General features: G+C 31.8%; 1 protein-coding gene across 1 annotated transcript in view; it reads left to right on the top strand.

The window, feature by feature from the left end:
• LOC124364875 overlaps positions 1 to 15,047 on the top strand; it is a 49,153-nt gene that overhangs the window by 19,517 nt on the left and 14,589 nt on the right. Inside the window, exons 8-14 of the mRNA XM_046820669.1 lie at positions 219 to 508; positions 2,322 to 2,515; positions 8,327 to 8,627; positions 10,036 to 10,095; positions 12,831 to 12,878; positions 14,093 to 14,392; positions 14,815 to 14,871. Of these exons, the coding sequence (XP_046676625.1) occupies positions 219 to 508; positions 2,322 to 2,515; positions 8,327 to 8,627; positions 10,036 to 10,095; positions 12,831 to 12,878; positions 14,093 to 14,392; positions 14,815 to 14,871 (1,250 nt within the window). The remainder of the gene's footprint in view (positions 1 to 218; positions 509 to 2,321; positions 2,516 to 8,326; positions 8,628 to 10,035; positions 10,096 to 12,830; positions 12,879 to 14,092; positions 14,393 to 14,814; positions 14,872 to 15,047) is intronic.

Genomic DNA, 15,047 nt, shown 5'->3' with positions numbered 1-15,047 from the left:
CAATATTTACTAAATCGTATTGGTTCTTCTCTATAAAATTCGTTTCATAAGCATCAAGGAATTTTTTATTTATTTTGGATTTCTTTTAATAATTTTATTTGTAAAAAGCTATTTTAAGGTAATGTAGGAAGTTTAAGCTATTTTAAAATCTTAATGTAATACATTCTGTTACAATTATTTCATTGTTGTTTTTTTTAATTACATGATGTTTTTTACAGATTACAATCCAATGTAATAATGCTGGGGACGAAAGATACATTACAAGCCACAGAAGTTAATCCAAATGAAGTGGTTTTCGTTATAGTAGAAATTTTAGTTTATCCGTTCAGTGACGATGTAGGTGACGACGACGATGCAACACTACTATATGATTACAGCTTATTAAAAACACATGATGAAGTGAACTTCACCAAATTTGTCAAACCAGCCTGTTTATATCACACCGACCCACCTGTCAATTGGGAAGAGTTGTTTTTTACTGGATTTGGTGGAAATTATAATCGTGCTGGTAAGAATTAACTCACATCTGCCTGTAGAGTATTGAGATTGTCAAGTTACCACATGAATGAATAAATACAGTTACCACATGAATGAATAAATACAGTTACCACATGAATGAATAAATACAGTTACCACATGAATGAATAAATACAGTTACCACATGAATGAATAAATACAGTTACCACATGAATGAATAAATACAGTTACCACATGAATGAATAAATACAGTTACCACACCATACTCAGGTGTCCTATATAGGCACCAGTAGGATAGTGTAAATTGAACTGTTGTCATACACTATTATAATATTTATCTGTATAGTTTACAATATAGTAGAGTCTTGTTCATTCAAGTCTCGATAGTTTGAGCTTCTGTGTATAATTCGAGGTACTTTGTGGTAAAAGAAAAAAATATAGACCAATAAATAACATTTGTAAATAGAGCCTTCAAATTTTAAACGCTATGTCAGAGTTTGTAGTGGACAGGCCGTTCAGTAGGGAGCATAGTTCATTACGTGATTGACTCGTGACTTACATAATGAAGAAACAGTGCAAGACTTTACTGGTAGCGACTCACAGTGAGGGCATAGGGTACGGTCTCAATCAGTCAAACTTTAAAAATCTAAAATTATCAATAATATGTCGTATTTTAATTCAAAGTGATGTTTTTTTAATGGTTTAATTGTAATAATACACTATAAAATAATGCAGTCAGCCGTATTAGATTAAGTAATGCAGGAGGAGAAGATATATCATATAAATAGCATAAAAATAAAAATATAAATTATAAGCCCAGTTCTGTCCTCGGTAGGCATGGAAATTTCCATGTGCAGAATATTTGCACAGTTATTTTATAGAAACAGGCATGAATTTTCAGAGATCCGCTTAGATAGTGTCTGGGTCAATACCTCTTTGAAGAGAGTCAGTCCGCTTGGATTGTTTATAATTGGATAACAATCAGAATTGTTACATTCTGAGTGGATTAAACTATTGGAGAGAAAGGTAGCATCCCTTATTTGGTGCGGTCGAGCCAGAATTTCGAACGCCCTAAGCTCACATGAATATCTGTTTCTCTTACTCACTCTCTCTCTCCCCCTCCCCCTCCCTCATTCCTGTTCTACATTTTCTTAAAGTATTGAATTTTAATGTAATTATGCATTCTTAAAACTCCTAAATTAACCTAAGCTAGTCATCTTACCGAGTGAACCCTGGAAGTTCTGAAATAAATAAGTGTGGTCCGATTACTTATTTCATTAAACTGATTCCTAACATTGTCTGTACAGTTTAAAATTTCATAACTGCTGAGCATTAGCAAAGCCTATCACTCGTAGGTGTGGAAAAAATAGTTTCAGTCTGTCCGCCTTCAAAATTTGCTTGTATGTTCACAAGATATCTCTAAACCACATAACCTCGAGACTTAAAATGTTGTATGAAGATTCATTTATATATTAGCATACAGAGTTAGATGGATTATGCATGTCTCTCCTTGTGTTTGGCTGAGCGTCAGTTCTCTTCTGTTTGCCGGGGGATATAAAAATGTATTTTCTGTATGATTATCTGTTTGTCTATCTGTCTGTACATGAATGAATGAGCTATAGGTTTGAAATTTTGCAAACAACCTCGGCAAAGCCTTTCACACGACATGTGGTGTGGTAAACTCCTACCTTATAGTATTACAGTATTGATATTTTTAACTACTCTTATTAAATTTATCATCTTAAATTTTGGGTTGAGTTACTGTTCTAGCAATATAGGTAATTAATTACAACATGTTTAATAATAATACAGACTATTTCAATATCTGGTACATTGTGTTTCAGTAAAAAGAGTAAAATTTCCTCTCATATATTCTGACGAAAGCCCAAGTGATAAAAGGGATGGTAATTGTGTGTCCCATTCATTTGATCAAGAAGATCCTTACTATAGTAGATTTGGTGCTTCTTTACCACATATTATTTGTGGTAAAACTAAAGCTTTCTCAGGTGAAGATGCGAAGTATCCATCACCATGCGAGGTAAGTTCATTCAAAATGCTAACAATTTAAGGAGTTAGCATTTTATTTATTTCAACAGCAAGCCATTACAATCAATATTACAAAACAATACATTCATATGCATAACTGCAACATTTCTTAATACGAGGACCTTAGCTGATATTACAGTTATAAATAAGCTACAGAAGCTGTAATTAAGAGTTATCACAGTAGTTGGGTTAAGAACTAGAACTAACAGGATCAAACCAGAAACTTGTGAGCAAATGTTCAACAAAACATACGTTTCAAGATATGACAAATTTAATCACAATTACCTAACTTAAATGCGTTGACAAATACAATAAACAACATAATATATAACATCGCTGATAAATAGAGTGTTGGTAACAAAGAATGACAATATAACTACAGAACAATAAATAATAAGACAAATAAATAGTGACATAACATTAATTGAATAGTAACATAACAGCCATAACAATCAGAAACATAGTAGGTAGGTAGTATCTTAATCTGGTGTGAAACAGCTTAGGGATTGTTTTCTGATTGCTGCTGCAGAAAAAGTCCACCTCTTTGCAGATAGTGTTATTCAGGTGCAGGATTTTTGCCAATGGTCTTTGGGAAGCGTATGCACTAGTGTGGTGAGGTATCCAAAATAATTCTTGAGAGCAAATTCTTGAAGAAGGGATCCGTATGTCAATCTCCATCAGCAGTTCATGACAATTGATTTTCCCATTTAAAATCTGGTAGAGGAAGATGACATTGGCTACATATTACTGAACCAAGAGATCAGGTAGCACCAATTCAGCTTTCAGTGCTTCAACATCAATGTTCCGATACTACATGCCTTGACGATCCCCAACAATCATTAAAAAATATATTCTGTATCACCTCAACTTTTGAAGTTTGGTCTCTAAGATCGGTGATCACAGTGTTGATTCATACTCTATCCTGATGAGTCCCACAAGTAAATAGGACGTAATTGGTCGAATACAGAAAGCCCCACTTGACCAGATTGGAATGGATATCCTAATGCACTAGAGAGACCCTAGGATCTTGAGAAGAGGAGTGAAAACCTGATCTTACATGATATTCAACAACAAATTCAAACCACTCTTCACACTAATTTGATCCTAGCTACATTGCCCCTACGACATGACAAGCCAGAACTTGATGAAAAATTAAGTTATCTTAACAGTGAAATTGAGCACTTAGCCGAATCTGAAGACCATGTCTTTATATTACCACTTTATCTGTTGCCTAGACATCTATACACATCTCATGGACTGCACTTCAATAACAAGGGGAAGGAAAAGATAAGCCTAATGATCAAAGAAATATTTCAAAATATTAAACATAAAATTTCAAATCAACATCGTGATGTAATCAGGTCACAGGTTGCCTATTCCAACATCGTCTCCAGTTCTCCAAAGAGTCAATCAACTGGGAAAAATGTTCAAGAAGATTCAACTGATCTGAACTTAAAAAAGCTGGAAGACGGAATCAGTATAGCGGAGGCGGACATGAGTGATGTCATAACCGGTCTTCAACCTACAATATACAGATCATTGAGCAGAACCAATCTCAAATTGTATCAAAGGGACCTTTTTTAGTGCAGTAAGTAAGCCTGTAAACCATTTAAAAATACTGCGACTTAATATTCAAAGTATTAGAAATAAGTTATTAGAATTAGAGCAATTTTGTAGTGAAGAAAAAATTGATATTATTTGTGTGTCTGAACACTGGTTGACTACAGACGAAGTAAACCTGTATGTTCCTCATGGTTATTTGCCTGCTAGTTTTTATTGTAGAAAAATTAGAAAAAATGGTGGAGCAGGAATTTTTGTTAAACAGGATATAAATTATAAAGTAATAAATTTAGAACGTTTTAGCATAGAAATGGATATTGAAATATGTTGCTTAAAATTAATTGAACAAAATATGTATATTGTTAGTTTGTATAGATCTCCATAAGGGAATATTGATTCATTTTTTCATAACTTTGAACAGGCTATGAAAGAATTATTGATTAAAAATGCCATGGTTGCCATTTGTGGTGATTTTAATATAGAAATGACTGCATTACAGAGTCAAAACTCAATATATTTTTCAAACTTACTTAAGTCACTAAATTTGAATTGCACAGTTAAAACTCCCACCCATATTAATTCTTTTTCACCTAGATAACATTTTGGTTAATTTTACTGATAATTTATATTATATTAGCTCTTTAGAGGGACATTTTGCTGACCATATTTCTCATGTAATGCAGGTATACCGAGATCATAGGGGTGAACCTAGTAAAAATTATAATAGTGGTTGCAATAAAATTTTAATCAGAAAGCAAACAGAAAATCAAATAAACTTATTCATAAATTTGTTAAAGTATTAAAAGTGGGAAATGATCAACAGATTTAATTCTGGTATGATAACAGTTGATGTTTTATTTGACAATTTCTTTAAGCATTTTGTCAATCTTTGGCATTACTGTTCCCCTCTAGTTAGCAAATCTAATAAATGTAGAGTTAAAAAAAAGAAAGTACAATGGTATAATCAGGACTTAGCTAAGGAAAAAGATTACATGTTGAGCTTGTACAATGTATATAAGAATTTAAGAGATAGTAGGTCAGAACATGCTCTATTGGCTTATAATACCTATTTAGGTTGTAAACACAATTATAGGTCTGAGTTAAAGAGAGCAAAAAGGCAGGCCTGTGAGAGTTACATTGAGGCAGCCCCAAATAAATGTAAGGCCGCCTGGGAAATCATTAAACAGGAAAATTCTAGCGGCAACTCTCAAGCAGTAACACTTGATCCAAAACGAATCACTGATTTCTTTTTAAATTCAGTCCATCAACTTTCAAATGGTATTCCACCCACTAACACCTCATATTATGATCTGGCGATAGATCAGTTCCTTCTGAAACATTTTTTTGGCAAACAGTTGAGCCAAATGAAGTAGAAAAGATTACAGCAAAACTCTCAAACTCTAAAAGTATGGATTTTTATTGGATGTCAAATTACTTGGTCAAAAAAAACTATTCCTTTCATTAAAGAACCACTAACATTCGTTTTTAATAAGTGTTTGGAGTTTGGATATTTTTCGGATTTACTAAAAATATCGAAAGTTATCCCCATTTATAAAAAGGGCGACAAACAATTACCTCAGAATTATCGTCCTGTATCTATTGTTCCTATATTTTCTAAAATATTGGAGTCTTTAATGCACAAGCAACTTTCATTTTATTTCAAAACATTTAATCTTTTTACTGAGTCACAATTTGGCTTTCGAAAGGGAAGGTCAACGACAACTGGTGTTATGAACATTGTAAATTATTCCCTTAATGCAATAGATAACAAAGAGTCTGTGGCTCTTTCATTGTTGGATTTAAGTAAAGCATTTGATTGTGTCCCTTTTAGTATTATTCTGAATAAACTTCATTTTTATAGGTTGTCAAAACATTCATGTATGCTTATAAATTCTTACATGACTAATAGAAAGCAATATGTTTCAATTCAAGGTAAAAATTCACCTGTGGAGACAGTTACTATTGGAGTGCCACAAGGCTCAATACTTGGCCCATTTTTCTTCAATATTTTGATTAATGATTTGCCAAAAAATGTATCTGTGGGTGCTGTTATTTATGCAGATGACACTTCTCTCTTCTCCTGTAATAAGAATCTCATCAATCTTCAAATGACCACGAAATCAGGGGAAGATGAAGCCTTGAATTGGTTCTCCTCAAATAGATTGCTTTGTAATCAAGATAAAACCCAAAATATTATATTAAGCTTATCAGCTCAAACTCAGGAGGTTCAATCAATAAAGTTACTTGGCATGTACATTGATTCAAAATTAAATTGGTCTCATCACATTAAAAACCTGTGCTTGTAGGATCTCTAGGGTTAGTTACCTGATTTGGAAATTGAGAGACATTGTTACTATAGAATATTTAAGAACAGCATATTTTGGTTTGTTTCAGTCCCATATTTCTTATGGTCTGATTCTTTGGGGTCATGCAACATCAGTGAGAGATCTTTTGTTGATTCAAAAGAGAGTTATAAGAACTATTTGTAGAGCAGGTCCTTTTGATCATTGCCGACCACTTTTTGTTCATTTGGGGATATTAACGGTTATCAATCTTTATATTTTTCAGGTATTAGTATACACAAAATCTAACCTACACTTATTCCTCACCAGGCAAGACATACATGTACATAATACAAGAAATAAGTTTAAGCTCAATATTCCTCAGCATAGATTAACTAAAATTGGTTCATCTCATAAGATAAACTGTGTAAACTTTTTTAACAAATTAGATGAGTCTGCGCAAGCAGTATCTCTTACTGTGTTTAAAAGTAAGCTAATGAATTGGCTGTTGAGTAATCCATTTTATACATTAGCTGAATTTCTCAACTGTGAAGTAGATTTAATGTTCTGTTGATTCTACATTGACTTGTCTTATGCAGAGCTCTTATATGATTATTGCATAATTGTACTTTCATATTTCATATTTTATAATTTTAAATTATGACGATGTATTTTATTACTGTGCTTTTATATTTTAATATTTTAATTTATGACAATGCCTATTTCATGTATGCAAATGTGATCAATGGCAATAAATAATTTGATTTGAGACATCGTGCCCGTTAGGTATGGGTTGTCTAAAACCATAGGATTGTCCTAGTAACTTGTGCGAGAGCACATATCCAACATCTGTTTTGCGTGAAGTGAATCCAGGCAGACTAATTCGGCTGTTCGTTTGGATCACCAGGCAATGCCACCCCTGAAGTATTTTCCTTGCCCATGGGGATCACCAGAAATCAGTCATCCTGTGAACCCTTTTAATTAAGTTTTTTTTTTTTCGTTTTTATATACAGGGAAAGAGACAAAAGTCTCTGGACGTAGTCCTGAAAGGACCTTTGTGCCTTCCTTACTTAAGATTTAGGCCCTCAGAATCTGAGGCTTTTATAGAAGCCTACAAAGTTTGAGAGCTCCAGACCTCTGATGCTTTTAGGGCTGAGAAGATAAACCCCTAGGAATATTTTTCTCATTTTGCATATGGCAGGACAATTTAGCCATATATGTTTCGCTAATTCTTTTGCTTCTTCGCAGAGTCTGCATTCATCAGTCTGGCTTAGACCTACCTTCATAAGATGTTCGCTAAGAGGACCATGCCCTGTCAAAATCCCTAATACCAGTCGTAAATCCTTTCTTTGTTCAAGAAGTGCTTTTGTATAAGGAGAGATAAATATTTTAGATTACCAAAGTCCAGAGGTCTTTCTCCAGGTTAAGAATCTGACTCTCTTTTCCCAATCTTTTATTATAGGTTTAATATAGGAGAAAGCCACTCCACAGCCTGGCTCTGGATCTGCCAGAAGGGTTTCTGTGCTTATATTCCAAAGGGTGCCTGTTTTTCATTACCCTCAATGCATTTGTGGCCCAACACCAAGTCGAGGGTAACTTTGTTCCTCTTAGCCAGTTCCACTAGTACATTCCATTCCATTCATACATTCCCATACTGGAATTTGGTGTCAAAGGAGTGTTAAGTGCCTTTAATGCTGCCTGAATTTCTGTTCAATTAGGGAATCGGATCCAAAATTGACTGGGATTTAATTGAATTTTGTTTACACTTTTATTAAAAATGCAAGTGTTTACCATTTATAAATTGTCATTCTGCTTTAAATTTAATCATTTCAAAAAATATTATATCAGCTCTCAGAAAAACATGAAAATAAACTATACTTTCACAAAACCATAAGGGTAAAAAGTATTGATGAAATGTACAATAATAGGAGCTGTATACTTATATTTATCACTGTTTTCAGCATGACGAAGGTGGGCCACTACAGTTTAGGGTACCCATACCCTACTGTATGTACCAGGTATATGCCGTTCTATCTTTGAAAAGATCCAAGTGTGATTCACCGTCCTCTATGAGTGCCTTCCAAAGTGTAAAATTTGCGATGTCCAAGATTGAAGATATTGTTTGGAAATATCCATTTTTAGAAGATTTCCCGATACCATTTGCAAATCCAACAAATTTTAAAACCCCACCACTTTGGTATGTTGAGTGTGAGTCTAAGAGGTGCCCAACTATTGAAATAGTAAAAAAACACTTGCGAGAAGGTAATAGTAATTTTAGAAAAACATAACTTACATCTCTGTAATTATATTGTTAGATAGTTCATTTAAAGGTGATTTCCTGTTTGTTATAACTATACTTCGTATTAGGTTACTGATTTAATGTATCTAAGATGTTAATGTGAGGATTATTTTCCCTGCGTATTTTTCAAGCACAATTTATTACATTCTTTGTTTCATTTTGATTTCATAATAAGTGACATTATTTTTTGTTATTTCTTTTGAACAAAAACCTTTTCCCATCCAATTTATGCATTATTAGGTTTAATAAAAAGAAGGCATGGCTATAAGAAAACGTACATTTTAAATATTACAAATTTTAGTTTTATTGAGTTTTAAAGTCAAATATTGTATTATGTCATGGACAATACAATGTCATTAACTTTTTTTGAAGCAAAGTTGGTATATAGTAGAGGACCTCTTTAGGGCTTCTTATTCCCTACCAAACTGGGAAACATAATAGTCTTCTGATTATTATACTAATAATACAATTATAATTCTTATTACACTTTAATATCATATTATATGAAGTTTAAATTTAATATATTCTAAGACATTCATAAGTTTCAAAAGTTTTGATACAGAAGAGGATGGATTTACTAAGTTACTCCCAACCAATCCTAAAACCTAGACGAAACCCTTTTAAATAGTTGCAATTATTTCAGAAGCGATGATGTGCATCAACTTATGATACTTGATGCAATGCTATATATTTTTATCGTCTGAGAGGTTGTAACTTAGATTTGTTAATTTAATCGTGTAGTTAAAAGCTACTTTTGTTTTATTATAAACTTGTTTATAAACTATATATTGATGTGTGCAGCCATATACTTAATTGTGCATTAAAATTCGTGCTGCCCATTGTAATCTAGGTTAAAGTTTCTCGCATGCGTTTAATTTAAAGAAACTGATTATCACAACTTAAAACGGAAGTAATCTCAGAGGGAACCTCCAATCTGATAATATTAGGAAAAGTAAACACGCTAGTTAGATCCTTCTTTGGAATCATAAAATTGACACAGTAGGAAATAAATAGCATCTTTCCATCTATTGTATTATCGATAGGGAAATAATATGAATATTTTAGATATGAACACACATGTTAATATTTTGTGTGATCAAATCTAAAAATTCAAATCAGAGTGTAATATTTTTTAATGAAATGTTAGAAACCTGTTTAAGACAAAGATCATGAAAAACTACTATAATTACTACAACACGTTCTCATTACTCAATTTTCATATTGTGTATATAGTTCATGTATAGAGTAGAATTTGAGTTGCGCCTTGTTTCTCTTTGAGATTTATTTCAAGGTCAGTGCTCTTAGTAGCTAACTAATGATAGAATTAGTAATATACTATTTCCAACTGATAAAGATGTTTCAATATTACAGAGCCAAACGTACTACATAAAACGAATTACAATATCACAACAGCTAGAGATCTCAACAAAGGTAAATAAAATATTGATTATACAACTTTCAATGTTTGATAGAGTAATTACTCATAAATATTAGCGAATTTCATTGTCTTGATAACAGACAAAGCAATTCTTTTCAGATTTAAGATGAAGTTAATTTCAGCAAAGAATTTAACCATAACCTTATAAATTGCAAAAAGTCCAAAAGTTGTTCACTTTCTGGTATTGATAGTGAGTACTTATGAAATTTATAAGTAACTAGCAGTTGCCCGCGGCTTCGCATGCAATTTCCCATTGAAAACAGTATACTATATTCACGTATTCTTTTTCTATCACATTCTAAACACTGCTGAGATAATTGATAGTCGTTCCATCGTGAGCCTCTTGGGCGCATTATGAAGGTATGTACCATATTTCCTGCCTCATCTTTCGTGGTTTTTGCTAGGTGTTGATAAGTTATTCAGAACAATTAATTTATATGGATGAATCTCGATAAACTAATTAGGTTATAAAGAATCAAATTTGGTCTGTTAAAATTAATTTTCTGTCTTTATATATTTCCAGTATTATTGAGGAGTGTGCCTTCAAGAAAATGTATCAACGAAAACCAATTTCAATCATAAAGTGTCTTCTTTCGGCTCTTTTCATTTACCTTCGATCTAACCAAATTCGATTACCTTATGTGCAAATATTCACGGATTTGTACAATGAAGTTGTTTTCATAATAGCGTTTAATAGTATTTTCATTGCATTAGATAGTTTATTGATCATTGGTGCAATCTAAATTTTAAATTAGGCAATGACGTCTTCTATGCAACATGCATTACACTACTGATCAAGCACTTTACAATAACAATTTTCTAAATTTTAAATGTAAACAAATGTTTCTGCCTCTTTGATGAACTTTAGCTGAAAGTATTAACAGCTGTTAAGTATCAGATCGCTTTGTATTACGTGTTGTAGCGCAGTCTGTCGGATCCAATATAGAACACTCCAACATCAACAACAATTTTTTATTAAAAAATATCCGAATGTTAAGGAGTTAAATTGAATGTTATGAATTTATTATGTAAATTTATTTATGAAGTGGTGTAAGTTTATTTCAGTCACTTTTTGTTAGCATTTAATTTCATTCGGTTTTACTTCAGCATCCATCAGTGTAACAAGGATCCATTTTTACCATGTTTGATTAAATTCATTCAGTTCCACCATTGATGATTGCCCGTTGATGATTATGTTATCAATAAAACATTGTTAGAGATCTCTTTAAGTATGTCACCGAATAGTTTTGGAAAAGCCTCCATAGCAGGTTACAAACCAATTGGCAATATGAAAAAGTAAATTTTCCCCAGGAAGTGGGCAAAGCTAGATGATATTTTGTTCATACACTAACTGGAATCTGTCAAAATCCTTTTTGTGGAAATAAATTTGGAAGAACACCCTTTAATTGTACAAGTATCATCAACTGTTGTTGACATCAGTTGTATCTATAAATGCTCTGATTGTTAAAAAAAAAACCATTTGGTGGAAACTACTGATGTTAGTTTGTTAATTAGTTTTATGATATCCAAAGATTGCATCTTATCTAATTCTCTTTTCACATCCTCATGAGTAACGTAAGGACATCAAGCCATATGGATTTTGAGAGTTCTGTGGTCAACTACATTATTATTGTATTCAAAATTCTTAAATAAACAATTTCTTTGCATTCATAAGATTTTCACTCTCTTGACATATTTACTTAATGCTGGTGAAATGGTTTCACTTTCAGCAGCTAAGAACTAAATACTTACACAGTGTAACTTCTTTCCAATAAGTATTCTTATAATGCTTGGTTCAAGATACCAGACATCTTTTAATATTTGGAAAGGATCCTTCTGTCTTTAAAATCCCTCTATATATCAATATGGGTTGGAAGCACATACATGTGTTTTTAATGTGGTTTCAGACTTTAAAGTTGCTTTTAAATTCAGGTTGAGATGTTTTATTTTCAAATGTTGTTTTACTTGCGAGTACTTCCCTCTGTTCCTGGGTTTGTTCTGATATTTACCTTGAAACAAGTTTGCATAGTCTGATAGAAAAATGGTAACTGGAACCAGTTTTAGAAATCCTCACACAAATTCTGTAAATTCTCCTTATTTTCACTTACATTAGACTTGAAATATTTTTTCAAAACGATTAAACTTGTAACATTTTCTTTATTCGTTTTTATAAACAGTGTACCACGAGGTATCTCCTGCTTATAAACATATCTTTAATTCTTTATACCACTGTTTGAGACTTAAAAGTTGCTTTTAAGCCCAGGTCCAGATGTTTTATTTACACCTGTTGTTTTACTTTCATATTTGAAACAACTTTTGTCTGTTTCTTAGTTTGTTTTGGTAAACTTGTTACTTCAACAGCTTTTTGATGAGTCAAATAAAAAGACTTCTCACAAATTGTGCCTTATAAACCAAAATTGAGTCTATCCTTTACTAGATCTTTACTTCTTTAATACCTTTCATTCGTTAAACAAAAGTTCCAGTTCATACAGTATTAAAGGTTTTGGAAGAGTAACTGACTTATTATTGTAAGTGAACTAAAATAACAAGTTCTTGACACCATGTAATATGATTGACTGCACACTGGTAATGAACATAACATAACAAATTTATTGTATTTTTAAATTGTCACTGATTTAGTATTTGTAATAACCAATTATATTTTATAAACAATCAGATTCATCGAGATAAAACTTTTTACTAATGTCTCACATTTACTTGCTTTTAGGTATATTGCCAGAAGTATTTGATGAAAGTTCATTAGTGCTTGGAAATCGTAAGTATTAAATTTTGAAGTACCTCAGAGAAATAGCTATGCCACTTAAAATATTTTACCTCCCTTTCTATTCTATTTTTCCTTCTTCCAACATAAATAACTTGCTATGGCTCTTGAATAAGGATTAAAATATCTGTGTTGTATTCCTAGGGAGTGAGTTTAAAATATATTAAACTTGAAACACGTTAAATTGGGTTGGCACTGAAACACTCACCATGAGAATGTTCTGCCGTCTAAGTCACTACCAGTTCTGTATATATTCTTGGTATATTCGTACGAATAAAACACCTGTAAGATCTGATATACTAACTGATAGCCACTTTGATATAAAAACTTTAAACCTCTTCATTTTGGTTATAGAACTGTGCAAGATACATAATTTAAAAATTCTTTGTTTGAAGTTTATTTTTAATGATGGAAGGATTGTGAAGGAAACAGGATTTTCCGGACATTTGCCGGATTATTACTAAATCTGCTGCCCAAAAATCATCAATTCCTAGAGTTATAACTTTTCTTTTTTTTACTGGTGCATGCATTTCTTTAGCTTCAATCTCAATTAATTTTTTATTCTTCCTTGTTAATAATTACTGGTTTTTAATTAAGATTCTTTACATATTTAGCTGTCTTTGTTATACGTTTAAAAAATGTTGCTCCAATCCTCTATATACTTCATTTTATGTTTGAAAAATTTTAAAATCTATATTAGGTTTATTTTTACATTTGTGACAGTATATTAATCTTCCATCTTCCACTTAATATGTTTAATTTTCAGACCTACCTATTTTATTTAAATCTTCTAAAATACCAAAAAACTTCAATGTTATATCCACATGAAAATGTTTAAAAGTTGCATTATTATCATCTAATGCAGTCCTGTTATCATCTTTTGAACACAATATTAATTTGTTTATTTTGATTAAATACAACTAATGATTATAGCTTCTAATGCACACCATTTAATGAAATTACTTTTTAACTTTGAATAAACAATACCGTACCTAAAATTATCTAAATTTATTGTTTTAACTACATTGATTTTCTTGTTTCTGCACAAGTGTCCTAGAAGTGGCAGATTGTTATCTACTACTATGTATACTGTATAACATACCTTCTCAAAATAATATGATAATGGTTTAAGAAGCTTTTCATCCCTGATAAGTGAGTGTAATAAAATGCCTAAACTGTTCTCAAAATAACAGTTTCAATCGTTTCAGAGACTTTATGTGATGTGGAGAGATACGACAAGGGCGAGTCATTAGCTTTTAAACAAGCTGTATACAAGTATATTCCAGCTTTCTGTGTAGACGAGTATACCACTTGCACTAGTACATTTGGCGGGAAACATTCAAAAGAAGCTTGTAAGAGAGATGACAAAGTGTGTTGTTCTGTTGCCAACCAGCCAGCAATCACTGGGACTTTGGACCACCATATCAATCTTATAGCCCATGATGACCTTTTCGGCTACAAATTCAACGATGACGTAGTTGTCACTGGTGAAGCCCAAAGAGAAATGAGTAAGTAAGAATTTATACATACACACTTTGAATAGTACAGTACAATATAAGATTTTAAAACTTTGCATTTAGTTTGAATTAAATTTTGTGTACCACTGGCCATAATATTAAATTAAGTAATGCTATTTTGAATAAAATAAATTATATTATCATATGTATTGTATTGATGTTATACAATCATTGTATAAGTACTATTCAAATTGTTAAACAAGTTTGAAGAATTCTTTTTAAAAGTCAAAGAGTGCTATTTGGATTAACAATCTGATATAAAATGTCTTGTATATTAATATTTAATACTTTGCACAATAGTGTGTTTTACACTTCTTTTTACATCTTAGAAATCAAACTATAGAAACTGATAACTTTAATCAGAATAACTTTAAACATATGCAACTGTATTTAATTCACATTATCTGTCATAGCTGATGATCAATACCTGGTTTTGCAGCACGAGCAGATCCGAGAGGTGTTAGAAAAAGGTAATTTTAGTTTAAATATATATATTGTAGCTTGTAAGTAATTTAAGTCTTAGGTGGCCCAGTTATAACTTTTCCAAAATATTACACTAAGTTCATTAATCGTTAAATCTATTTGAAAATGCATGTTTTAAACAACACACATTACACAATATCCACATGAATAAACAGAAAGAAAT

This window comes from Homalodisca vitripennis, chromosome 6, assembly GCF_021130785.1.
Source record: "Homalodisca vitripennis isolate AUS2020 chromosome 6, UT_GWSS_2.1, whole genome shotgun sequence".
NCBI lineage: Eukaryota > Metazoa > Arthropoda > Insecta > Hemiptera > Cicadellidae > Homalodisca > Homalodisca vitripennis.
The sequence above is the reverse complement of the archived record's forward strand: the minus strand, read 5'-3'. Positions and strand labels throughout refer to the sequence as shown.